Source organism: Lineus longissimus, chromosome 13, assembly GCF_910592395.1.
Source record: "Lineus longissimus chromosome 13, tnLinLong1.2, whole genome shotgun sequence".
NCBI lineage: Eukaryota > Metazoa > Nemertea > Pilidiophora > Heteronemertea > Lineidae > Lineus > Lineus longissimus.
This window is the reverse complement of record NC_088320.1, coordinates 16,556,399-16,583,584: the sequence shown is the minus strand read 5'-3', so window position 1 is coordinate 16,583,584 and position 27,186 is coordinate 16,556,399. Positions and strand designations below refer to the sequence as shown.

The 27,186-nt window shown below is 43.6% G+C and overlaps 2 protein-coding genes and 6 non-coding genes across 11 annotated transcripts; 7 read left to right on the top strand and 1 right to left on the bottom strand.

Annotated features, from left to right (window-relative positions):
* Positions 1-1,024: 1,024 nt before the first annotated feature.
* LOC135497767 (aspartyl aminopeptidase-like) lies at positions 1,025-25,502 on the bottom strand. Of its 3 annotated transcripts, XM_064787620.1 has the most exons (14): positions 25,414-25,502; positions 22,775-22,978; positions 12,428-12,506; positions 9,273-9,361; positions 8,968-9,081; positions 8,545-8,670; positions 7,547-7,671; positions 7,156-7,246; positions 6,116-6,223; positions 5,679-5,756; positions 5,184-5,422; positions 4,853-4,994; positions 4,021-4,188; positions 1,025-2,962 (listed from the first exon to the last, which is right to left on the bottom strand). In XM_064787620.1, exons 2-14 carry the CDS (start codon positions 22,778-22,780, stop codon positions 2,915-2,917), a joined length of 1,413 nt encoding a protein of 470 aa, XP_064643690.1. In that variant the 5' UTR covers positions 22,781-22,978; positions 25,414-25,502; the 3' UTR covers positions 1,025-2,914. The 3 variants fall into 3 exon arrangements, with proteins under 3 accessions (XP_064643690.1, XP_064643693.1, XP_064643692.1); XM_064787623.1 differs by lacking the exons at positions 22,775-22,978; positions 25,414-25,502 and adding an exon at positions 13,853-13,875; XM_064787622.1 differs by lacking the exons at positions 22,775-22,978; positions 25,414-25,502 and adding an exon at positions 13,199-13,287.
* On the top strand, positions 13,485-22,587 carry LOC135497768 (nuclear envelope integral membrane protein 1-like). 2 transcript variants are annotated; one of them, XM_064787624.1, is made up of 8 exons: positions 13,485-13,589; positions 14,402-14,520; positions 14,985-15,198; positions 15,800-15,872; positions 18,504-18,597; positions 19,079-19,431; positions 21,356-21,517; positions 21,731-22,587. In XM_064787624.1, the coding sequence occupies exons 1-8, from the start codon at positions 13,493-13,495 to the stop codon at positions 21,894-21,896; spliced, it is 1,278 nt and encodes a 425-aa protein (XP_064643694.1). In that variant the 5' UTR covers positions 13,485-13,492; the 3' UTR covers positions 21,897-22,587. The 2 variants fall into 2 exon arrangements, with proteins under 2 accessions (XP_064643694.1, XP_064643695.1); XM_064787625.1 differs by lacking the exons at positions 21,356-21,517; positions 21,731-22,587 and adding an exon at positions 19,780-19,976.
* LOC135498498 (small Cajal body-specific RNA 8) lies at positions 15,953-16,079 on the top strand. The gene has a single exon (XR_010449075.1). It is a non-coding gene; the product is annotated as a small Cajal body-specific RNA 8 (non-coding RNA).
* LOC135498500 (small Cajal body-specific RNA 8) lies at positions 17,229-17,357 on the top strand. Its single transcript, XR_010449078.1, has one exon. It is a non-coding gene; the product is annotated as a small Cajal body-specific RNA 8 (non-coding RNA).
* On the top strand, positions 17,400-17,525 carry LOC135498501 (small Cajal body-specific RNA 8). The gene has a single exon (XR_010449079.1). It is a non-coding gene; the product is annotated as a small Cajal body-specific RNA 8 (non-coding RNA).
* Positions 17,568-17,693, top strand: LOC135498502 (small Cajal body-specific RNA 8). The gene has a single exon (XR_010449080.1). It is a non-coding gene; the product is annotated as a small Cajal body-specific RNA 8 (non-coding RNA).
* LOC135498503 (small Cajal body-specific RNA 8) lies at positions 17,736-17,861 on the top strand. Its single transcript, XR_010449081.1, has one exon. It is a non-coding gene; the product is annotated as a small Cajal body-specific RNA 8 (non-coding RNA).
* LOC135498499 (small Cajal body-specific RNA 8) lies at positions 17,952-18,080 on the top strand. Its single transcript, XR_010449077.1, has one exon. It is a non-coding gene; the product is annotated as a small Cajal body-specific RNA 8 (non-coding RNA).
* Positions 25,503-27,186: the final 1,684 nt, after the last annotated feature.

Below are 27,186 nucleotides of genomic sequence, written 5' to 3'. Positions count from 1 at the left end.
CATTTGGAGGGAGTCTGGATCTGCCGGAGGGAACCAAAACCTGTGAGTCAAGATGGTCACAAGTTCACCTCACATCATCAATTCTACCAACCCACCTCACCCAAACTGAACGAGTGATGTGGCCTATGAATAACTATCGGCCATTTGTACAATTCTCATGTTGGCATTGCCAGCTCAAGTTTACATTGGATAATGCCGAGTGCACATAGTGATTAACGGCCAGACTGTGTAATGACCATCGTGATCACATTAATATAGAACACGCAAACATGAAAACAAAACTCCATGTCTTTAAAGCTGAACTATATCATCGAGGGGGAAGGGGGGCAATCCCCAACTGTCTGGAGCAATCAATTGGACCACATAGATCTTGCCTATAGGTCCCCTTTAAAAAAAAAATAGTTAAATTGGGGAATTTTTGATGGCCATCTCAAAGGTCGGAAGTCTCCCTTTGGGTTGGTTGGACTTTTAATGCAAATACAAAATGTAATTTATACTTGGTTGGACCTTGGCAACTGATTATTCGATATTACTCGGGCGGTCCTTTATTGCAACTAATTACTCAATTGGTCCTTTAAAAGTAACCATTTGTCTGGTCCAATAAAGCATCCAACGATTTTTATCCAAATGCAACACCATCCTGACGTAATCAGTGGTTTTAAATATACTCCGCCTCTCGCTATTTTTTCATATAAGGTAGGAGTATAGCCAAAACCTGATCTCAGGATGCCAGTAAAGTGAGATAGCCCTTAAACAAAGCTGTCTCGCAAGCTGAATGTACGTCAAATCGTGCTGATTTTTGGTTTCTGATCAGAGAAATATATATCAAAATTATACTAAAATTAGACATAACAAAGTTGAAATCTCTGGGTCTTATGGTTACAAAACAACAAAACGTGCGCCCCATGTTGACAGATGGACGGACGGACAGACGGACCCTCAGACAGAATCTGAATAGCTATTCTACCAGCTCACTGACTTCATCAGCTGAGCTAAAAAAACCAAGTCAATGAGAACATTTAAATGATTCCTAGCACATTTTATTAAGATCACATTCTAAATAAGTTATCAAATCTATCTACGCTACAGAAGTGACAAAGCTTTGTTTCCCCTAAAGCTCCCAAGACATTGGATTCAAGGATATAGAAAAGGTGATTCATGGCACATATTGGTCACAAAAGGTCATGAGGTGTGACAGCAGCAACGATATCAAAATGTCCTGGGCCCGGTTGTTCAAAGCCTGGTTAGTTTAGCTACCCCTTAGGTTAAGTGACCACTACTAAACTTTGTGGAACCCCATAGTGAAATCCTTGAGGTACCGCTAATGCTGTGGTGACGTCATTAAGCCGTTACACGAGGCCTATTACAGGTAAAATACACCTTTGAACAGGCACTCCGGAGCCAGCTTGAACATGCTGACACAGTATATAGCAGCCTGAATTCAAGACACTTTCATTAAAGTCACTATCAGAGCTTTCATGAATTCAGCCCAAATTTATGGTGGGAATATATTATTACACTACTTGTGCTGCCACCTGTCATTACAACCCTTAACCAATATTATGCGCTTCTCCCTGGTTAATAAACATTTACAACTTTTTCAAAATGAGTGAATGCCAATTTCAATGTGGGAGTCAGTTCTTTGTTTTCCAGAGAACTGCATCCCAGGTTTGGTTGACCAACAGAGAACAGCCTCCCAGGTTTGGTTGACCAACAGAGAACAGCCTCCCAGGTTTGGTTGACCAACAGAGAACAGCCTCCCAGGTTTGGTTGACCAAAAGAGAACAGCCTCCCAGGTTTGGTTGACCAACAGAGAACAGCCTCCCAGGTTTGGTTGACCAACAGAGAACAGCCTCCCAGGTTTGGTTGACCAACAGAGAACAGCCTCCCAGGTTTGGTTGACCAACAGAGAACAGCATCCCAGGTTTGGTTGACCAACAGAGAACAGCCTCCCAGGTTTGGTTGACCAACAGAGAACAGACTCCCAGGTTTGGTTGACCAACAGAGAACAGACTCCCAGGTGTGGTTGACCAACAGAGAACAGCCTCCCAGGTTTGGTTGACCAACAGAGAACAGCCTCCCAGGTTTGGTTGACCAACAGAGAACAGCCTCCCAGGTTTGGTTGACCAACAGAGAACAGCATCCCAGGTTTGGTTGACCAACAGAGAACAGACTCCCAGGTTTGGTTGACCAACAGAGAACAGACTCCCAGGTTTGGTTGACCAACAGAGAACAGACTCCCAGGTTTGGTTGACCAACAGAGAACAGCCTCCCAGGTTTGGTTGACCAACAGAGAACAGACTCCCAGGTTTGGTTGACCAACAGAGAACAGCCTCCCAGGTTTGGTTGACCAACAGAGAACAGCATCCCAGGTTTGGTTGACCAAGTCACTTGTCCTTTCAGTATTTTTACGAGTGATTTCAACCATTTCTAAAGGATACTTGAAGGAAATTAGTTCCTTTCAGACATTTTTGATACCAATTTCGCCAGATTTTAGGAACAAATACTCCTTTTCAGGGGTTTTGCAAGTTATCTCCACTATTTTTAAAGGATAATTGAAGGAAAAATTCTGGTCACTTTCAAAATTTTTAACAATTTTGCCAGATTTTACGAAGAAAAACTCAATATCCTGATGGCTTGGCAGCCCTGTACGAGTATTACGAGCTCAGGAAACAAGAAACTTAATCCCATGCAATCCTGAGACATCCTTTCCGTTGTTTCATTCTCATCGTTTAGAAGGTCATGGAGGCATTTAGAAGGTCATCGAGGCGTTTAGAAGGTCATTCTCATCGTTTAGAAGGTCATCGAGGCGTTTAGAAGGTCATTCTCATCGTTTAGAAGGTCATCGAGGCGTTTAGAAGGTCATTGAGACAGTTAGAAGGTCATTGAGGCATTTAGAAGGTCATGGAGGCGTTTAGAAGGTCATCGAGGCGTACACCTGAGGATAATGCTCGAAGAAACCCTGCAATCAGAAAATATAAACTTTCAGCAAAATATGAAATGTACAAAGGTTCAAAGATACAGTGGAACCTTCCTCCCAATGCAGCAGACACCGCTCTTACGACATCCCCTCTATCAAGGACACTGATCATGTTGCCAAATTAGTCATTTCAATTTCATTTACTAACAGACTATACCTTTAGCATAGCTGCCAACCTTTAGAAAGCGTCATCAGTAGAGATCGCCAATTTGTTTTCATATTGTCAGTACATGTAGTTTTGAGACCCCAATCAGTAAGATCAGCCGTGCCATCATTTTCTTTGCTGATCAAAAAGTAGACATCCACCCGCTCCCCACCACAACTTTCAATGTAAAACATACATTAGTACAAACCTGAACATTGAACTGGCCCTTAGTTCCATGATTCTCCACTGGGGGGCGTGGAGTAGAGTACCGAGTACATTGTACTGAGTAGTGAGGAGATATAAAATACGGACCAAGAGAAAAACCAAGACGGAACGAACATTTTTCGGACTTTTTTTATTTGTGGTAGTTTTGGCTGGAACGACCGTAAGATGGTATTTAGGGGGTCAAATCCATACAAACTATGGACAATCCATAGTGATTGGCAGCTATGATTTAGGGCCATACACAACAGCAATGTGGAAATATCTTTACAGTGTGTACGCACATAATTAAAAATATTCATTTTCAAATAATTTTTTTTAGCATAACCTTTAAATTAAAGGGGTATGCTATTCTCTTCTGTTGTATTTACTAGTGGCTCGGAAAAAAAGAAATACACAATTTTTTATTCATGCAAATTTGCTGAAAGTTGGTATTTGTCGTATGCGTATCTCTGTCAGCATTTTCAAAATTTCTATTCAGTGCGTATTAACACAATTTGAAATTTTCAAATACGAGCAAAATTTTTGAAAGAATGCAGTCGGCCTAAAAACCTTTCCACCTGAAACAGACATTTCAAAATACATACATGTACTCAGTGCATATTTTCACAATCAAAATTTTTCAAATTCTAGTATAATTTTCAAAATTTTGAAAGGGAGAAATCCTTCCTACCTTTGAGAGGTCAACAGTTTGCTTCACGCTGGTCGTACAACACATCTCGCGGATGGAATGCATGGCTAGCTGTGGGCCGCCGATATCGATGGTGGGCATACCAAGACGTGAGGACATGATCGGCCCAATCGTACTACCACATGGTGAGTCATTCTTTACGACGAAATCCTGGAATGAGAAATGACAGGTTAATTTATACCATCAGGCTTCTCATGTGTCACACTTGGTGTCATCTCTTGCCTGCCCTGGCATAGATATCAGATACAAGGAACCGCAGTTTTACATCTCAGTCATAGGATGATGAAGAGCCAAGAATTTTAGCTCCTTGAAAGCCACGCTAGTTCATCCAGAAATACAATCCTGGGTTCTCCCCGGGCCCTATTGCTTGATAGGCAGCAGTGTTAACCACAAGGCTCTGGGTTCTCCCCGGGATCGAACCCGGGCCCTATTGCTTGATAGGCAGCAGTGTTAACCACAAGGCTCTGGGTTCTCCCCGGGATCGAACCCGGGCCCTATTGCTTGATAGGCAGCAGTGTTAACCACAAGGCTCTGGGTTCTCCCCGGGATCGAACCCGGGCCCTATTGCTTGATAGGCAGCAGTGTTAACCACAAGGCTCTGGGTTCTCCCCGGGATCAAACCCGGGCCCTATTGCTTGATAGGCAGCAGTGTTAACCACAAGGCTCTGGGTTCTCCCCGGGATCGAACCCGGGCCCTATTGCTTGATAGGCAGCAGTGTTAACCACTAGGCTATGAAGCTCCTCTGGACACTTCCTGATGTTGCTGGCTTCCATGGTTCACAAACGACGGCTCATAAACAGAGCAAGTACCTACCTGTAGTGGTACACTGGCCAACCTGGCCACCTCACGCAGAATACTGGTCGTGATGGCAGTCGTCGCGTAACGTTGGTTGGCATTCATCTTGACAACGATGCCCTTGTGGAGGAATGGACGGTGATTTTCTTCATGCTTCTCACTGGAACAGATGAAGAGAAAGATAATTCAGTGTTCATGCTTCTCACTGGAACAGATGAAGAGAAAGATAATTCAGTGTTCATGAGCAGCTTTAACACGAACTCTCCCCGCCCCACGCATGTAACAGTGTTCTCACATCTGAATCAGCATCAGGTGAGATCAAGGCATTCAGCTTATAGAACAAACTTACCCATAATTAGGATGGACAGCGTGAGCCTGGTCAGCACTGACCATGAGTGACTTGGGGATGGCTTCCTCAAACGCCGTCTGTGAGCCTCCTGCACTCAGCCTCCTCAGGACATGCTCCTGCAGCATGGACTCTGCCCCCTGGGCACTCTGGGAGCCGACCTCCTCATTGTCAAACAGGCTGATCATGCGGACATTAGTATCCTGCTGGAGGGATTCATTCTGACAGGAGAGGATCAAACCCTGAAACAAACAGGACAACCTATTAGACACAGACAGTAGAACCTCTCTATCAAGGACACCACCAGGACTGACAAGTGCTGTCCTTAATACAGATGTGTCCTGATAAGAGAGGTCATATTGAATAGAAACAACCCACTTGAGACCACTACTAGTGTCCTTAATAGAGAGGGTGTCCTCAGTAGAGTGGTGTTCATTAAGAGAGGTTCCATTTTAATGGGTCGGGGTGAGTTCCTGAGAAAATCTGAATCTTGCTCACCTCCATTGCACCATAAGCGTTGAAGAGATTATCCAACCTCGGCGCAAATATAAACTCCTCATATACGCCCCCTATTGCCTGCAATGAGAAACATCAAATATTAATATTTTTCTGATTGTTGTAAAATGCCACTATGGTTGGACACAAATTCAGGTTCTTGGCCTAATTTCTTCAGCTGGAAGGACACACCAACTACTGAATACGTTTCACACTTGGCTGGGCACTTTTGCTCGCCCCAGCATGGCCCCAGGTACAAGGAATTTTCAAATGAGGTTGTGATCCATCGAATCGGCTTTGGGGCCAGGTAGACCCCAGGACACATGGTGACTACCCATAGTGGTTTTAAGGGGAAGTGCAATGGCTCAACATCATACAAGGTTGATGATACGATTGAGGTGGATATGACCTTGAATCAACTCTCTCCCGATGATACTAACCGCGGGCTGAGTGTCTGACAAACACAGCTCAAAGTCCATCAGTTGTTCAGGTTTTACTCCAAGCTCCGTGCACAATAGATTCACCAAGGCTACGTGGTGTTTCTGACTCTGCAAATATACAAGGATAAATTATCACAGGTTTTACTCCAAGCTCCATGCAGAGCAGGTCAACCAGCGCTGCATGGTATTTCTGACTCTGCAAATACACAAGGTTTTTATTCCAAGCTCCGTGCAGAAAAGATTGACCAGTGCAAAATGGTGTTTCTGACTCTGCAAACATACAAGGACAATAGCACAGGTTTTATTCCAAGCTCCGTGCAGAGAAGGCTGACCAATGCTGCATGGTGTTTCTGACTCTGCAAACACACAAGGTAAACTTAGCACAGGTTTTATTCCAAGCTCCATGCATAGTAAGCTGATGAATGCTGCATGGTGTTTCTGACTCAGCAAACACACAAGAATTTACTCCAAGCTCCGTGCATATAGCAGGATGACAAACACAGCATGGTGTTTCTGACTCCGAAAACACACAAGGAATATTTAGCACAGGTTTTATTCCAAACTCCATGCATAGTAGGCTGACCAATGCTGCATGGTGTTTCTGACTCTGCAAACACGCAAGAATTTACTCCAAGCTCCGTGCATATAGCAGGATGACCAACACTGCAAGGTGTTTCCGACTCCGCAGACACACAAGGAATATTTAGCACAGGTTTTACTCCAAGCTCCGTGCACAACTGGCAGACCAAGGCTACAATTTGCCGTTCATCATGTTTATTTTAAGAGATTCTTGACTCTGGACTTAATGCTGTTTCTAGAGTTTGAGCCAACTTTGGTTTTGTCTTAAATAAGTGAGAGACGTAATACTGAACAGAATCCATGTACACTTTCTACAGCAATCATCGATGCATCTTTCACAATACAAACAAGGTTTCTACGCTGCATGATTAAAACAGTCCCATTTTGTGCAGGAACAACACAAGACTACCATACCAAAAAAATTTAAATGGGTCGGTGCGTCGAAGATTTCGAGTTCTTACCTGAGTTTTTTCACTGCTCGGCGCGTCATCATTGGATGGTTTTGCACCCGTGTTGAGCTCTTCACTGAGGGCTGTCGCTATGACAGGCTGCCTGAAATCAATAGAAACATACCGTTTATTTGGTGCATGTCTGTGACGCATCATCATCATCATCATCATCACCAATATTATCATCCTCATGTCTGGCAGCCATGTGACCTTAAGGATGACCTTGACCTGCTGACAACACTACATCGTTCTATCCTATGCGTGGAACGAAGCCAGAGTCATATCCTACATAAATTCAACATGTGGTCAATTTCACTCAGAGCACTTAGACTTTTTGAAAACCACACTTACAAAATTACACAACCATTTACAAATCCGACAGTTTGACAAAAACCACACTTACAAATGTGTTTCCTTGTTTGGGCCAAAGCTTTCATTCATATCACGCTGGAGATGAATACATATGTTTGGTATTCTCAGGATGGGACGCTCTATGTGGACAAGGTGATGGTCAAGCTTGCCTCCATTCTGTAAGATAGAGGATGAGAGATGATTACATATGTTTGGTATTCTCAGGATGGGACGCTCTATGTGGACAAGGTGATGGTCAAGCTTGCCTCCATTCTGTAAGATAGAGGATGAGAGATGAATACATATGTTTGGTATTCTCAGGATGGGACGCTCTATGTGGACAAGGTGATGGTCAAGCTTGCCTCCATTCTGTAAGATAGAGGATGAGAGATGATTACATATGTTTGGTATTCTCAGGATGGGACGCTCTATGTGGACAAGGTGATGGTCAAGCTTGCCTCCATTCTGTAAGATAGAGGATGAGAGATGATTACATATGTTTGGTATTCTCAGGATGGGACGCTCTATGTGGACAAGGTGATGGTCAAGCTTGCCTCCATTCTGTAAGACAGAGGATGAGAGATGATTACATATGTTTGGTATTCTCAGGATGGGACGCTCTATGTGGACAAGGTGATGGTCAAGCTTGCCTCCATTCTGTAAGATAGAGGATGAGAGATGATAACGTTTGGTATTCTCAGGATGAGACGCTCTCTGTTGACAAGGTGATGGTCAAGCTTGCCTCCATTCTGTAAGATAGAGGATGAGAGATGATTACATATGTTTGGTATTCTCAGGATGGGACGCTCTATGTGGACAAGGTGATGGTCAAGCTTGCCTCCATTCTGTAAGATAGAGGATGAGAGATGATTACATATGTTTGGTATTCTCAGGATGGGACGCTCTCTGTTGACAAGGTGATGGTCAAGCTTGCCTCCATTCTGTAAGATAGAGGATGAGAGATGATTACATATGTTTGGTATTCTCATGATGGGACGCTCTCTGTTGACAAGGCGATGGTCGGTCTCGCGCCCTAAAATCTAAACTCACCTTGACAATGACTCTCCCGGCTACTGTGAGATCTCGGTCCAGCCAGGTATGCCAGATACCACCTCCGTAACACTGCACACCAACTTGGAGGTAACCATGTCTCGTCTTCTTGGACACTGGCTTCACCTGCAAATATTAAAGAAAACTTTATGCGAAAGCAAATTTCGGCATTGCAGATGGGGTCAGGGGCTAGTGGGATGATGATGTTCAAACTATTAGGTTAGGCCGTTCCGGGTAACTTCGTCACCACACAGATGAGGGTTCAAACTAGGTAGATTATTCTATCGCAGGTCGTGGTACAGAGTACATCAGGGTATCACAAACATGCAGGTTTTCTGGAGAGAGCTGTTCTTATGGATTCGGCATAATTACATCCCTTGCTGAGCATGAAGTGACCAGCACGATTCTGAGTCGGTGCCTTACCTTAAAACAAGGACTGTCCGTGTGGGCCCCAATGATGCTGAAGCCATTGCCGGGTTTGAACTGTCCACCAACAGCGAACGCAATGATCGTTGATTTGTTTCTCGTCACAAAGCACTGGAACAAGATTGAAATGTTCATTTTTGCGAGTCAAGATTATTTGCAAAATGAAAAGGTAACGAAAATTTTGCAGCTTGCAGTAATCAAGTTGACTGATTTGAAAGGTTATGATTGATTATGTCCTTCACAACACCTTACACACCAAATGAACTCCTCGTTATTTTCTTATAGTTCGTCTCATAACATACCTTGTCTAGCGGCTTGATGTTCCATGGGTCAGCCTCACGGAGCTCTGTAAATCCTGCAGCAACCAACCTCTTCTTGCACTCTTCAACAGCTGAAAAAATAAATATCACAAACAGTTTGAATGACCAGGTATAGTAAAGCTCAAAGATTTCGGTAAAAAGTGTCCTTCTCCACGAATATTCTACAATTTAAGACCACTTTTGTGAGCTGTGAAAATCATTAACGCTTTTGAGACGAACTGGCCAAATCGGATCTATTTCCACAAAATCAGATTTGGCAGTCTCCAAAAAAGTTGATCGCAATTATTGTATGAAATTAGAAATTATTGTATGAAAATATCAATGTCAGTTTATGCGGTATACTCACAGTATACTACTTTTCTCTGTTCCGGTACTTTTAACTCTTGATTTATTGTAGATCTGATTTGGCGAAAACTGATCTGAGTCTACTTGGCATCCATCACACAACCCACACTACCACTGTCCGAGTGAGAGAGCTGGCATCCATCACACAACCCACACTACCACTGTCCGAGTGAGAGAGCTGGCATCCATCACACAACCCACACTACCACTGTCCGAGTGAGAGAGCTGGCATCCATCACACAACCCACATTACCACTGTCCGAGTGAGAGAGCTGACATCCATCACACAACCCACACTACCACTGTCCGAGTGAGAGAGCTGGCATCCATCACACAACCCACATTACCACTGTCCGAGTGAGAGAGCTGACATCCATCACACAACCCACACGACCACTGTCCGAGTGAGAGAGCTGGCATCCATCACACAACCCACACTACCACTGTCCGAGTGAGAGAGCTGGCATCCATCACACAACCCACACGACCAATGTCCGAGTGAGAGAGCTGACATCCATCACACAACCCACACTACCACTGTCCGAGTGAGAGAGCTGGCATCCATCACACAACCCACACAACCACTGTCCGAGTGAGAGAGCTGACATCCATCACACAACCCACACTACCACTGTCCGAGTGAGAGAGCTGACATCCATCACACAACCCACACTACCAATGTCTGAGTGAGAGAGCTGACATCCATCACACAACCCACACAACCACTGTCTGAGTGAGAGAGCTGACATCCATCACACAACCCACACTACCAATGTCCGAGTGAGAGAGCTGACATCCATCACACAACCCACACTACCACTGTCTGAGTGAGAGAGCTGACATCCATCACACAACCCACACAACCACTGTCCGAGTGAGAGAGCTGACATCCATCACACAACCCACACTACCACTGTCCGAGTGAGAGAGCTGACATCCATCACACAACCCACACTACCAATGTCTGAGTGAGAGAGCTGACATCCATCACACAACCCACACTACCACTGTCCGAGTGAGAGAGCTGGCATCCATCACACAACCCACACTACCACTGTCCGAGTGAGAGAGCTGACATCCATCACACAACCCACACTACCACTGTCCGAGTGAGAGAGCTGGCATCCATCACACAACCCACACGACCACTGTCCGAGTGAGAGAGCTGGCATCCATCACACAACCCACACTACCACTGTCCGAGTGAGAGAGCTGGCATCCATCACACGACCCACACTACCAATGTCTGAGTGAGAGAGCTGGCATCCATCACACAACCCACACTACCACTGTCCGAGTGAGAGAGCTAGCATCCATCACACAACCCACACTACCACTGTCCGAGTGAGAGAGCTGGCATCCATCACACAACCCACACTACCAATGTCCGAGTGAGAGAGCTGGCATCCATCACACAACCCACACGACCAATGTCTGAGTGAGAGAGCTGGCATCCATCACACAACCCACACTACCACTGTCCGAGTGAGAGAGCTAGCATCCATCACACAACCCACACTACCACTGTCCGAGTGAGAGAGCTGGCATCCATCACACAACCCACATTACCACTGTCCGAGTGAGAGAGCTGGCATCCATCACACAACCCACACTACCACTGTCCGAGTGAGAGAGCTGGCATCCATCACACAACCCACATTACCACTGTCCGAGTGAGAGAGCTGACATCCATCACACAACCCACACTACCACTGTCCGAGTGAGAGAGCTGGCATCCATCACACAACCCACACTACCACTGTCCGAGTGAGAGAGCTGGCATCCATCACACAACCCACACTACCACTGTCCGAGTGAGAGAGCTAGCATCCATCACACAACCCACACTACCACTGTCCGAGTGAGAGAGATGGCATCCATCACACAACCCACACTACCACTGTCCGAGTGAGAGAGCTAGCATCCATCACACAACCCACACAACCACTGTCCGAGTGAGAGAGATGGCATCCATCACACAACCCACACTACCACTGTCCGAGTGAGAGAGCTGGCATCCATCACACAACCCACACTACCACTGTCCGAGTGAGAGAGCTGGCATCCATCACACAACCCACACTACCACTGTCCGAGTGAGAGAGCTGGCATCCATCACACAACCCACACTACCACTGTCCGAGTGAGAGAGCTGGCATCCATCACACAACCCACACTACCACTGTCCGAGTGAGAGAGCTAGCATCCATCACACAACCCACACTACCACTGTCCGAGTGAGAGAGCTGGCATCCATCACACAACCCACATTACCACTGTCCGAGTGAGAGAGCTAGCATCCATCACACAACCCACACAACCCACACTACCAATGTCTGAGTGAGAGAGCTGGCATCCATCACACAACCCACACTACCACTGTCCGAGTGAGAGAGCTAGCATCCATCACACAACCCACACTACCACTGTCCGAGTGAGAGAGCTGGCATCCATCACACAACCCACACTACCAATGTCCGAGTGAGAGAGCTGGCATCCATCACACAACCCACACGACCAATGTCCGAGTGAGAGAGCTAGCCCACCAGCATATCAACACCATGAAGGCTTTGGCAAGGTGTGTCAACTTTGCAAGTGCTCAACTGCTGGTGACTCCAGGACGTCCTACTTGGATTTTACATTGTATGTCATCTTTTTTGTCAACATGGCTGACATATCATGTTTTTGGCACCAATATGTCTGTCTCTTGAACGGCCGATAAAACTGCCCTATGTTTTTCATATCTGGCAATATGAGATGATAAATTGGGTGAGTTTTGATGAACCACTTACCATGGAATGGAGATGGAGACTTGTTGATGAAGTTGAGGAATTGCTTGGCAACCGACATCACTGCATCTTTAGATGAGCCCTGCAACAAGAGAGAGGCAGGTCATTAAAAACACAAAATACTACTATCACTGGTATCGGTTGTTCTAGAGACGAATCCTCCTTGCTTTTTCTACTGATTTCTTTTGATGTTGATTCGTCTTCTTCAAAAAGGCCTACACCGGTAACTCAGTGAAGTCGTGTGCAATACCTCAGTGAAGTCGTGTGCAATACCTCAGTGAAGTCGTGTGCAATACCTCAGTGAAGTCGTGTGCAATACCTCAGTGAAGTCGTGTGCAATACCTCAGTGAAGTCGTGTGCAATACCTCAGTGAAGTCGTGTGCAATACCTCAGTGAAGTCGCACTTCTACACATCCGTGTGATGGCGGCGACATCCAGTTCAATATTCAATGCGTGGGATGGAACTGGAGATGACACGGTTGATGGTAGGCGAGAATCTTTGATTGCGACCGTAGGCCTAGCCTATCACTCAGTGTATGCCTAAACGTTGACTCAGACTCTCGTCAAGACGACGACGACATAGTCGACGTCGTAGTAGGCCGCTAGCAGTAGTGCGCAGTAGTAGTACGTGTTGGAGTTGGACAACGATACGTCACATACGTGATACGATGATGTCGTTATATTTTATATTATTTTATATTAGGCTGTTCAGTTTGGAAGCCCTCAGCTAACCGGGGCAATTTCCAACATGCCCAACTCATCATTCTTCCATACCATTTTGCCTTTTTGTGTAAAAGCTGCGTTTGTAGGAGAAATCGAAAGGTCTTCCTCTGTCACATGCACAGGAAAGAAGAAAGATTGACAGGGAATTCCTCAAACTGTACTCTTTAAACCTAAATCTATTTTCACACTAATTCCTGAAATCAATGCCAAATATTTTATAAATGTATACTAATAAAATTAATTATTAAATATCTTAAAGTGAAGAAATTTCCAACTTGATTATTTTTTTGTAACTAAAACGTAATTATTTTTGCAGAGGTTAGAGAGTCACCGGTTACATTCAAAATGGCCGCGCCCATAAAATTGAAAAAATTTCTTCTTTCGTTTTCGTGTATTTTTGTCGTCTTATTGCCCGCAGACGTAGAAACAGCAACACCACAATGTAAGAAAAATTATAGTGAAAAGCAACGTCAACAAAAATATTGCTTGTTTTGTGCATTTTGGAAGTGATCGCTACTTCTTTATTACGGCAACTGCTGTGTACCTTATTTCGCCAGGTCCCCAACTAAATGAATGTAAATCGAAAGTTCGATTCTGCGGGTCATATTGCGTAATCATTGTTTTATTAGGCGATTTGAACGTTGACCTCAATGATCAGGGTTTCCGCCAGATAGGGAACATGGTTCCTCCCTTACCCTTCCTTACCCGGTCTGGCGTGTGGTCTCTCTCTCATGGCATCATTCCACTATAGCCTAGATGACACAATGGTCATGAAGTCCTACTCCCAAACTGTTGCTCTTCAATGGCATAGACGCGAAGCTCCATAAGGAAGACATTGTCTGGCATCTTTGCTTGAACCGTGAAGACCGTCGCAGTCCATCTGCCACGTGGTGGAAATCAACAAGGAAGAGTAGTTCATCAATTGGCTGGTACTTCACCCAATCAATCACATGATGATTTGGTGGCCAGTCACACCAAATTAAACATGCTCAGGTGCTTAAATTTTATAAAAATGCCTATAATGAGATATCACTATCAGGTAATGAGATAAAACGAACTGGAAATAAAAACCACTGGTCCCAGATTTGTGTCCCCAAAATGTGTTGAATTTCTAATTGCATTTTTTGAATTTATACTTAATCAGAAGTTTATAATTTCTGTGTTGCCCGGTATCTTTCATAATCTTCCATAGCGCAGCCTTTTGTGTTAAATATCAACCTTTTGCTTATTATTAAAAAGTTTTGTTTTTTTCAGATGAAAAACTTTCTAAAAAACAAGTTTTCAAAAAAGATAAAAAGACTGTCATGAAACTAGACCTGTATTGCTTCGAAGGAGAGAAACCATTTTATGCCAAACTATGGATGCAACCGTTGGTAAGTGGGACGGAGTAACACTAGTTTTAAAATGTTGTCGAACATGTCAGAAAGGTAATCGAGACAATACATCATTGTAAAAAACGCTTTCTTATTGTGATGAACTGAGATGTGCAATAAAACGAAAGCCTATAAATGCTAGTATGCTAAATCAGTCATCGTCTGGCCTGATATTTCACAGGTTGCACTTCCAGTGATAAAAAATTAATGAGTACAGTCTCCTTATCAGGTCTACATATGTAGCTGGTCGTGGTAAACAGCTTTAGTTTGGAACGACCTCTTTGACTTATGCGCTTTGTTGGCAACAGTAGCCCGAAGTGATAACAAGAATTCATCAAGACTAATCTTGGTGATATGTAATGTCACACTGCTGCCAGCTCACAGTATAATCACTCATATGGTCAAAATAGTTTTTGACTCCGTGTTTTCCTGTACGATTCACGTTCTATTTGATTGGTGTTCAGGTGGTGCTGAAGGGCGGCGAGGACGTGACAATGTACGAAGGCGTGAACAACACCGATGTTGAAGAGAAGTACCACAAGGCCCAGAAGAGCTGGATGAGTCTCCTCGTACCGATCATCCCATGGAAACAGGAGAGTATCTACTTTAACCCATTTCAGAGCTCATGTATTGGTATTGTTACCAAGGAGCAGTACACACTTTCCTTTGAGACAAAATGTGAGTGATATTTCTCAAGCATTTTCTTCAGCCCTCCCACAGATACACCCCGAAAATCCATTTCTTGATTTGTAAATTCTGTGAATGAATACTTGAATCCCAAAAGACCCCACCAAGTCAGGTTTTTAGACCTGAAAATAACAAATTTCGTTTTATGGGCAAATTCCGGGTTTTGAAAAGGCATAGTCCGTGCTTATTTTCCAATTGGCAGATATTAGAGGGACCTACACAGACTAAACAAGTCATAAAGAGTTAATTTGTTTAAAGTTTTGAGTCGAGAGCACATGAGCTCAAAGTTTGGCTCATTATTAGCTCTTTTGACAATATTTGGGTGATATGTACATGTAGGAGGAAACTGGAGCAGCCATGGATTCATGGAATACCTACGCTGTCAAAGAATGTTGCATTCTATACCACATGAGTATACTAGGACCAACGGGGAATCACACCAGGGACCTTGGAGGTGACAGGTGCTGACGTGCCTTTTTCAACAGCCCATGAAGAGATCTAGTACTGGTAGGGCGTATCTGCCATTTCGCCTCTGTTATCATGGTGGTGTAAGACCTCATAACAATCTCATCCTATTCACGTTATCTTTCAGTTTTTGACTACCGGTTGGTGTTGATGACAGCCATTGGTATCTTTCTTTTTATATTTGCTGATTCGCTCAGTGGGTGAGTTTTGGCGACAAGTTTGCCTCGGTACATTCTAACAATATCGTTTCAATACGAAATACTTGTAAAGATTATCTTGAGGGGAAGAGATACCCAGCCTGACACTAGTCACTGTTTGGTTGGCACTCAACTTCCCGAGATTAACGTGCTTTCTGATGACTGTGATGTTTCAAGTACACCTCACAGACAGATACGGAGCAGACATCGTTTACAATCAATCACCGGCAAGATAAGTTAGGCCACGAGATTCGGGGAGATGATGACTCAACTTTACAAATACTTGTAAAGATTATCTTAACCCTTTTGCTGCCAACTTCGCATTTCTGCACAATGACTTTTGTTCCTTTTGCTGCCAACTTCGCATTTTGGCGAAATTTTCCTATGTGGTGAAAATACATTGATTTTTCGTCTGCTAGCGTCGTTTATGGTATATACCTATAGATGGCGTGGTAGAGGAGTTACCACGCTACGTTTCTACTGTACATGTTATATATCGATTTGCTGAGATTTCGGGTGAAAATCACTTCCAAAAGTTCACAAAATGGCGAATCGGATGTCATTATCACAGGTACTCGATGAATTGGATATCATGCATGATTCAAAGAACTGTTTCGAAAGGTACCAAGCAGTTGTCAATTATTAGAATAGAGTTATCTGACTGCTACATACATTCTATGACAGGACATTTGGCTGAGAAACTTTGAACTTTCATGTTTAGTTGAGGAAACCCTGAATTTTAGCTGTTTTATACCAGGCCCCCTCCATAGGGACCCCTGACCCCCCTATCTACTATTAGTTCTCTGGTAGCACTAAAAAGGAGCTCTTGGGAGTGAAGGTATGTAATTTAGTCCCAACATATCACCATAAGTAGTAATTTTTGGTCTACAAAGTAAATGGCTGATCATTGAATTTTGAAGAATTTTGCTCGATTTCTGTAAATAACGCATCGGTATTTCTTGGCAATTTTGTTACAAAGCAATACAAATTCAGGGTTTACAAGGTTATGGACTTAGAAAGGAAAGAGTAAAGAAACATGCAGATGCATAAAAATAGTTTTATTAGTTGTATTATTACATTTATTCCAAATTACAGTGGTTTATTCTACAAAATCTTCAATTCTCATTAGTTATTCAAGATGGCGGCATGCAAATTAGGGCGTGACCTACTTTTTAAAAATTTTAATTTGAAGTCCAGGTCATACTGAACAACTTCCATGTGCATTGTTTTGACATATCTCCAATAGTTTTCTCAGGAAAAATATTTAAATTGATCATATCAATTTTTTTCAATTTAACCTAAAATTGCTTGGCACTGAGGACTCAAAAAAAAAAAATTTGCTTGGCAGCAAAAGGGTTAAGGGGAAGAGATACCCAGCCTGACACTAGTCACTGTTTGGTTGGCACTCAACTTCCCCGAGATTAACGTGCTTTCTGATGACTGTGATGTTTCAAGTACACCTCACAGACAGATACGAAGCAGACATCGTTTACAATCAATCGCCGACGAGATAAGTTAGATCACGAGATTCGGGGAGATGATGACTAAACTTGACAAAGACACTGATGGTTGAAATTACTTCCCCAAGATTAACGTGCTTTCTGATGACTGTGATGTTTCAAGTACACCTCACAGACAGATACGAAGCAGACATCGTTTACAATCAATCGCCGACGAGATAAGTTAGATCACGAGATTCGGGGAGATGATGACTCAACTTGACAAAGACACTGATGGTTGAAATTACTTCCCCAAGATTAACGTGCTTTCTGATGACTGTGATGTTTCAAGTACACCTCACAGACAGATACGAAGCAGACATCGTTTACAATCAATCGCCGACGAGATAAGTTAGATCACGAGATTCGGGGAGATGATGACTCAACTTGACAAAGACACTGATGGTTGAAATTACTTCCCCAAGATTAACGTGCTTTCTGATGACTGTGATGTTTCAAGTACACCTTACAGACAGATACGAAGCAGACATCGTTTACAATCAATCGCCGACGAGATAAGTTAGATCACGAGATTCGGGGAGATGATGACTCAACTTTACAAATACTTGTAAAGATTATCTTAAGGGGAAGAGATACCCAGCCTGACACTAGTCACTGTTTGGTTGGCACTCAACTTCCCCGAGATTAACGTGCTTTCTGATGACTGTGATGTTTCAAGTACACCTCACAGACAGATACGGAGCAGACATCGTTTACAATCAATCGCCGACGAGATAAGTTAGGTCACGAGATTCGGGGAGATGATGACTCAACAAAGACACTGAACACCTCATCACCCTGGAGAATCAATTCCCCAGATTGTCTAGAATCGGGCAGGCATTCCAACTTGCTGAGTAAACACTCCGTTTCCAAGTGAATCTAACATTGATTGCGTGACGTTGAATTGTCATGTCACATAGCCCTCTGATGAGTGGTGTTAGGTTCGCAGATGCTGGCAGCGAAAAATATTTGTGTGACGTCAGAATGACGTCATTTTGTAAACACAAATGTCCTTCTTTAGTCTCCCCTCAAACAAATATGACCGAATATTACCCGATTTATTCATCTGCTAATATCATGCCATCTGCAAATTTCCGACTTTTTGGAGATTTTATAGCATTTTTTGTCATTTCAGGAATATTTTGTTCTACTACAGCACGGGCATCAGTGTGGGAGTGCTTGCTTCATTTCTTATCGTCTTGTTCATAATCAGCCGGTTCATACCGAAGGTAAGTCGGTGCCGACAGGGGCTGTACAGTGGTGTTCATGAGAAAGTTCATGTGGAGGCCCTGTTGAATATGGAAGACCTCTCAACTTGACCCTAGAAGCAGAGGTTGAAGGAACTATCATACGCAAGTTATATATTTTCATCTGAATAACGCTCGCCAAATCATGAAGTCAACATTTTTGCATGCATAAAAGTTGCCCCAAATTATCTTGCAATTTGTTGCCAGAAAATGTCCTGCTATTGAAAAAGTAGGCAATAGGTCAGCTCCTAATTAACCATCGTCATCAGTCAACTAAGACGACTATGTCATCATCATGTTATTCACATCTAAATTCAGAACTCATCTCCTCCTTTCCAGCGTACGGGTGCTATAGCAGTGTTCACAGCTGGTTCATCCATCTCCCTATACTTCCTACAATATCTCTACAGAAATATATCATGTTATTCACATCTAAATTCAGAACTCGTCTTCTCCTTTCCAGCGTACGGGTGCTATAGCAGTGTTCACCGCTGGTTCATCCATCTCCCTATACTTCCTACAATATCTCTACAGAAATATATCGGACGTCTTACAAGAATATAACCGATATGTCATAGGATATTTTGTGATCACCGGCGTGCTCAGTTGGACGTTCTGCTACTGGCGTGGCCCGGTAACAAATGTGCGGACGTTAAATCTGATCAAGTGGTCCATCCAGCTTCTCTCGTTGATCCTCATCTATAACAGTATACAGATACCGATGATGTCCATTGTTATTATCGTTGCCATGGTGATCATACATAACTTCCCTTATTTTGCTGTGGACTTCATATCAAGGCGGTTCAAACGAACGTGGTAAGTTTATTAGGAATAGTGCAGCAGTAACATGGTGGAGGAGCATCTGTCTCCTACTCTGGAGGGCGTGGGTTCAACTCCCTGTTGAGTATCTGCTTCCTATCCCTAGGTTGTGTTTAAATGAGTGGTTTGAACTCCCTGAATCTGTCCGGAGGCACAAAAGTTAGGTGGAGAAGCCTGCATTTGAATGGCTTGGAGCACACAGAACATAGGTGCTATTTTGATTGAAAATAGCTTTTGACAAGAGCAGATAGACAGTGCTGCCATCTATCATAGAACAGTGTATTGATAGTGCATGTCCCCTTCACTTTTAACAAGCCAGTTGTATTGAGTCGTATTTGGTTCCAGGCACAAGCGATTTCCCCCAAAGAAGAAGCGACTCACACAGGAGCAGTCATGTCCCCTTCACTTTTAACAAGCCAGTTGTATTGAGTCGTATTTGGTTCCAGGCACAAGCGATTTCCCCCAAAGAAGAAGCGACTCACACAGGAGCAGTCATGTCCCCTTCACTTTTAACAAGCCAGTTGTATTGAGTCGTATTTGGTTCCAGGCACAAGCGATTTCCCCCAAAGAAGAAGCGACTCGGGCAGGAGCAGTCATGTCCCCTTCACTTTTAACAAGCCAGTTGTATTGAGTCGTATTTGGTTCCAGGCACAAGCGATTTCCCCCAAAGAAGAAGCGACTCACACAGGAGCAGTCATGTCCCCTTCAGTGCCAGTTGTATTGAGTCGTATTTGGTTTCAGGCACAAGCGATTTCCCCCAAAGAAGAAGCGACTCACGCAGGAGCAGTCATGTCCCCTTCACTTTTAACAAGCCAGTTGTATTGAGTTGTATTTGGTTCCAGGCACAAGCGATTTCCCCCAAAGAAGAAGCGACTCACACAGGAGCAGTCATGTCCCCTTCACTTTTAACAAGCCAGTTGTATTGAGTTGTATTTGGTTCCAGGCACAAGCGATTTCCCCCAAAGAAGAAGCGACTCACACAGGAGCAGTCATGTCCCCTTCAGTGCCAGTTGTATTGAGTCGTATTTGGTTTCAGGCACAAGCGATTTCCCCCAAAGAAGAAGCGACTCACACAGGAGCAGTCATGTCCCCTTCAGTGCCAGTTGTATTGAGTCGTATTTGGTTTCAGGCACAAGCGATTTCCCCCAAAGAAGAAGCGACTCACACAGGAGCAGTCATGTCCCCTTCAGTGCCAGTTGTATTGAGTTGTATTTGGTTCCAGGCACAAGCGATTTCCCCCAAAGAAGAAGCGACTCACACAGGAGCAGTCATGTCCCCTTCAGTGCCAGTTGTATTGAGTCGTATTTGGTTCCAGGCACAAGCGATTTCCCCCAAAGAAGAAGCGACTCACACAGGAGCAGTCATGTCCCCTTCACTTTTAACAAGCCAGTTGTACTGAGTTGTATTTGGTTCCAGGCACAAGCGATTTCCACCAAAGAAGAAGCGACTCACACAGGAGCAGTCATGTCCCCTTCACTTTTAACAAGCCAGTAGTATTGAGTCGTATTTGGTTCCAGGCACAAGCGATTTCCCCCAAAGAAGAAGCGACTCACGCAGGAGCAGTCATGTCCCCTTCACTTTTAACAAGCCAGTAGTATTGAGTTGTATTTGGTTCCAGGCACAAGCGATTTCCCCCAAAGAAGAAGCGACTCACGCAGGAGCAGTCATGTCCCCTTCACTTTTAACAAGCCAGTAGTATTGAGTCGTATTTGGTTCCAGGCACAAGCGATTTCTCCCAAAGAAGAAGCGACTCACGCAGGAGCAGTCATGTCCCCTTCACTTTTAACAAGTCAGTTGTATTGAGTTGTATTTGGTTCCAGGCACAAGCGATTTCCCCCAAAGAAGAAGCGACTCACACAGGAGCAGTCATGTCCCCTTCACTTTTAACAAGCCAGTAGTATTGAGTCGTATTTGGTTTCAGGCACAAGCGATTTCCCCCAAAGAAGAAGCGACTCACACAGGAGCAGTACACACTTGAAGCCGAGGTGGAGACAAGAAAAGCTCTCAAACAACTCAGAGAATATTGCCGCAGTCCTGACTGTAACGCGTGGAAGACTGTCAGTAGGTTAAAGTCTCCTGGCAGGTAAGGGCATCATGATGATGATGATGATGATGTGCAGTGACAGATCCAGACATTTGGGAAAAGGGCACAGCCCCACCTAGGGAGCGATCTTGGAAACGAGGCAACCCAACCCCCACTCAAAACTCAAACCACTCTCTCAGGTTTAAACCCGAATCTTGTTGTCTAACCAATTTGTTTCTGTATAAACTTCTTGGGGTTATTTCTGTTTTTCAGATTCGCTCAGTTTGTGAGTGGAGGAGACGTCCGCTGTCATGTGACAGAGGATGAAATCGATGCATATGAATCCGATCCTAACCCGCCATATTTAGACACAGAGGACGACGAGAGTTTCGATCGGTATGAAGACTCAGTGGATTTTACGCTGAACTCTCCAAGATAAACGTTGGCAAGGACTCGATGATCTCTCCATGATAAACATTGGCAGGGACTCATGATCTCTCCATGATAAACATTGGCAGGGACTCATGATCTCTCCATGATAAACATTGGCAGGGACTCATGATCTCTCCATGATAAACATTGGCAGGGACTCATGATCTCTCCATGATAAAAACATTGGCAAAGCCTCATGATCTCTCGATGAAAAAAACAAGGGGCGACGACCAGGATTTTTTGCATTTTGTAAACTATTGTTAACACTTTTAGTCAGTAGGTATTTACACAATTGGAAATTAAATTTTCAAGTTCAATTTTGAGCAGATGGAGATGGTATTTAATGCATATCACTGCAGGTCCTTATTAGGGAGAACACCATGGTGTATATCACTGCCGTGTTTATGTTCAAGCATCAATTATAGCTTCTTTCCTAAGTCCAGATTTCGACTGCCTTGACTGCATGCATGTTATGAAAAATACTGTGTTGACGCTATTGAGCTGGTTTTGCCCAGTCTGTTACACATAATAATAGGCCTTTTGTACAGGCGGCCATCGACCAGCTTAATAGAGCCTACACGTTATATCCTCCATATGTTTTATTGTACCAGCACAGTTGTGTTAAAATGTTTTAGTAAAAAAATGTCGACTTGGAGATGTCACATGCAACATGATTTATAAACATGTGCAGAAGAAGAGTTTTCTGACATAGAAGTCATGTTGTTTTGTATTTTTTGTAAAATAAATTTTCCTATGAAATACTGTCGTTTCATTGTACGATTCTATTTCGATATGGTCCAATCTGGTTCTTCCAACAAGTACTCAAACTCTGTGCTGATGAGTAAGTTCTTAAAGCGCCCTGCAAACAGTGCACAAGGTCCTTACCAGCATCCAAGTGGTGCATACAGACTGTCCTTGGTAGAGCTTCTATCCCACTGGGCTCTTGAAGACAGGCAATCCTCGCCCTCCGTGTGTGGTCCAATTTATTATATTATCTATGCTTCGTGTATGCGATGGTACTTCAGTTCCCACTGGACCCCAGACAGACCATGCTGGAATAACTTGAGCAGTTCAATCTTCAATCAGGCCCTTGAAAAGAAAATGGTCATTGGGCCTAGAAATCGTATTCAAAAAAATGTAAAAGTAAGGCTCAACATACAAAATGCACTGCAGAAGCACATGGTATGGCAAAATAGGCATTCATTCTTGAGTCATCTTAAAAGGGGTATTAATAAACAGAGAAACAGAGAAACGAAGAAATCGAGAACTTCCCCCATCGACTAGTTAGGCCTCGTCTCCCAATGCATTGCTACACAAAATCAGTACTTGTGTGCCAACAGCCATTTTGTTTTGTTCAAAATGAAGTAGCATCAATTCAAAACAATTAAGGGGCGTATAGCCATGTAGCAAATCCTGACCTAGCTTGGACAGTTTTGACTGTGTATTAGGTTATTAAAACCAAGAAAACAACCACTAAATATAGCATCGCAAAGCGAGCATAACCCCTCAGCCTATTAAGGTTGAAGGTGAGATAATGGTGGAGTTGGCTTAGTGGAGTGGCTAGTTTGCATATGGAAATTAAAATTGTGGAAACCTATTTTGAGGATGTGAGCGTGGCGGCCATATTGAATTTCGAAAGGAACCTTCCCCTTACAAAACTGAATTAGGCCTACACTCACTAAAAATTGATTCCATCCTCCAAGCCGTTCTCCTCGAAATTGACGGAAACCGATTTCAAGCACGTTGCCCTGGTGACCATATTGAGAATCAGAACGAGCCTGTTTTCGAAAGGAACCTCGCTCTAGTCACCCCCAACGTACATACCAAAAATGAATTTGATCGGACAAACGGTTCGCCTCGAAATTGACGGAAACCGATTTCAAGCAAGCCGCCCTAGTGGCCATATTGATAGTCACCCCCAACGTACATACCAAAAATGAATTTGATCGGACAAACGGTTCGCCTCGAAATTGACGGAAACCGATTTCAAGCAAGCCGCCCTAGTGGCCATATTGATAATCGCAACGCGCCCGTTTTCGAAAGGAGCCTCGCTCTAGTCACCCTCAACGTACATACCAAAAATGAATTTAATCAGACGGTTCTCCTCGAAATTGACGGAAACCGATTTCAAGCACGCCGCCCTGGTGACTATATTGACAATCAGAACGAGCCGGTTTTCAAAAGGAACCTTCCTCTAGTCATCCCCAATGCACATACCAAAAAAATCATGATTTTAGCTAGCATAATTCCTGAGATATAGCCGAAAGTAGTTTTTCGCATGAAGCGCCCCCTGGGGCCAAGTGTAGGTTGAAACCGTCGAAACTGCCAAACGCACAATGGTACCATAAGACCTTCAAACCACCCAGAGATGAAATGCCTAGCATTTATGGTTACGGATATATGCTCCGGAAACCACTGATGGTCAATTTACGCTACTTGACCCCTGTGACCTTGAAAAGTAGGTCAAATCAAAAACCCGGGTATTATGTGATGTAGTCTCATGAGTACTGTCCTCAGTAAAAATATCATGATTCTAGCTAGCATAATTCATGAGATATAGCCAAAAGTAGTTTTTTGCATGAAGCGCCCCCTGGGGCCAAGTGTAGGTTGAAAACCGTCAAAACTGCCAAAAGGCACAATGGTACCATAAGACCTTCAAACCACCCAGAGATGAAATGCCCAGCATTTATGGTTACGGATATATGCTCCGGAAACGAGATGAACGGACAGACGGACCGACAGACTGACAGATAGACGGACAGACAGACGGCGAACGCCTCGACAATACCCCTCTAGCCTTTATGGGCTGAGGGGTAAAAACCAATCAACCAAGACTTTAGTTGGGCAATTTTAAACCTGGTAACCTCGTCCCTTCTGCTTGTTTGGTCCTGGGGACGAGGCTTGTTTCGTAAGGCGGGTAGCGTCTGGCAGGGCAACAGTACGGTGGCCCATAGAGGAGATGCGTTTATTTTCAATATAATAGAAAAAAAATTTTTACAATGCGTTTTTTTTCTCTCGAATTACAACCGCCGTCGGATTTATTTCTCACCGCCGAAAAAATAATTTCCACCGCCGAGTAAAAAATAATAATTCCCACCAACGCCAAAGAAAATAATATCCACCGCGGACCGCGGTGATATTAATTTCCACCGCAGTGGATATTATTTTCTTTGGCGTTGGTGGGAATTATTATTTTTTACTCGGCGGTGGAAATTATTTTTTCGGCGGTGAGAAATAAATCCGACGGCGGTTGTAATTCGAGAGAAAAAAAACGCATTGTAAAAAGAAATATTTTCTATTATATTGAAAATAAACGCATGTCCTCTATGGGCCACCGTACAACAGAGTCGAGAATGCTTTATTTCTCACGTCGGACTACGATCTACTGTTACACCGGGTAGATCTAAAATACAGACTTTGCTGAATACTCAACAAGGCTGAAATGAGATATGTCACAGGCCCTACAGTCCATTACTAGTAGGCCAATATCGTCGGTTTATCATTGTCTCATGAATTATACATACCATGATTGATTTTAACTTGGCAGAGCCCCAGACATGCCAGAGTCCATGCAGTCAACCTCGTGGTTTTGCGAAATGGACAATATTCCATTGATCTGATAGGACTGGTCTCCTGTCCACCCAGTGCATTTTCGAACTACTTTCATCGTGGGAGAAGAAACCAGGCTAGCATATTAGTCTATTTTCACGCCGTACATTATAGACATAGGTTTTAAGGCCTAACCACTCGATATTGGAAGTTCTCGATTTCTTCGTTTCTCTGTTTCTCTGTTTATTAATACCCTCTAATAAAAGGAAGGCTGAACCTGGCAAGATGGGAAATCATGCTCGAGTCATTTTGGCTGTTCTGCCAATGAGGGTTTACTACTGGCACTGAATTGATATTGTAAGTAGGCAGGCTACTGCCTCTACTGCTGAATATTGTATAATTTAGCTGTAGTCTGCAAATAGAGAGGAGCAAATAGAAATTAGATTGACTCAGTCAAGTTATGTGTAATCTTGGACAACACAATTTTCTGTCAATATTTTACAAATTTGATCTCCTCAATACTCACGACTAAAGGTAGGTCACATCGACCTAGTTCTTGGGCAACACGTAGCAATGCTTAATAGGTGTCAACAGACTAAATTTAAAGAGTCTACAACAAGTAAGAGTCTACAACAAGTAATCTGGCTTCATCATTTTATTTTATTACGGAAGATATTCTGTTGCAAAATACACAAAGATCAGAAAGTGTACGTGAGCAGGAGACAGAACCAGTCAAACTTAAGACACAGTGGCGGCCAGACTGGTTCCGGAACTTTCCACCAATCACGGCGCATCGGTGATGTCACATGACCGATTACCTCATCAGCTCAGGAACCAATCAAACCACTCATAAATTAGTATCAGCAAAACGTCTGTTTTCATCCAACTTTTTCCTCATTTACCCCCAGCATGCCTGGCTCATATCTGTGATTGGTCTCATCAGATATTGTCCCTTTAACTCGAGCTGAATATGCAACATTAACAAAATAGCTCAAAATACTGCCTCGTGGCGCAAGCAATATGGCCCATGGATCGCACTGTGGGGATATCACATGATACGGTATGATGAGTATAGAGACCAATGACCAACCACAGGTAACCGAGCCCCATATCGACGATACTGCTGGAGAAGCTCAAACTGTGTCTTGAAAAGATGACAAGATCATAGACCCTAACTAGACCACGAAGACATGTGCAGGAATGACAAAGGGAACAGACTTTTCCACTGCGGTTTGGCTCAAGTTCGGGTGAAATAGGTTTGTCAAAAGAAGCTCTACTTTTTCTAAAAAATTAATCTCTGCCATTCAAGAAACATGAAAATCATTACAACTTGATGTTTGTTCTGTACCAAGTGTGCGGGAAAGTACCATATTTTTACGTAAAACAGAAATTCATTTCAACATGGGCATGGAGAAATCATGATTTAATATCAAAATGCTTATCTGTTAACCCTGTTCACCTTGCTTGTTAACCCTTATGCCCCTAAAGCACACCTCGCTCTGTCCATTCTGAGCGGAGGAAAGTCAAACACTTCTCACTGTTCTTTATCCTGGAACTCAACAGCCTACCCATCACACTTGGGACAGCCTACCCATCAACAGCCTACCCATCACACTTGGGACAGAATTAATATCAGCATGCTATATACAAGGTATACTTAATGGAATATTATCACATACATCATAAATAACGCTATAAACTATTCACAGAAATATCTATAGGAGGGAGTCTTTGCAAAGCCCCCCCCC

What these genes read in the sequence shown, in the direction of transcription:
- LOC135497768 (XM_064787624.1), top strand. Translation starts at nt 13,493, where the DNA reads ATGGCCGCGCCCATAAAATTGAAAAAATTTCTTCTTTCGTTTTCGTGT. An exon ending in AGGCGGTTCAAACGAACGTG is followed by an intron (nt 19,432 to 21,355) that starts GTAAGTTTATTA and finishes ATTTGGTTTCAG; the next exon opens with GCACAAGCGATTTCCCCCAA. An exon ending in AGGTTAAAGTCTCCTGGCAG is followed by an intron (nt 21,518 to 21,730) that starts GTAAGGGCATCA and finishes TCTGTTTTTCAG; the next exon opens with ATTCGCTCAGTTTGTGAGTG.
- LOC135497767 (XM_064787620.1), bottom strand. An exon ending in CCGGGAGAGTCATTGTCAAG is followed by an intron (nt 7,672 to 8,544) that starts GTGAGTTTAGAT and finishes TCTATCTTACAG; the next exon opens with AATGGAGGCAAGCTTGACCA. An exon ending in TGTCAGACACTCAGCCCGCG is followed by an intron (nt 5,757 to 6,115) that starts GTTAGTATCATC and finishes TTCTCATTGCAG; the next exon opens with GCAATAGGGGGCGTATATGA.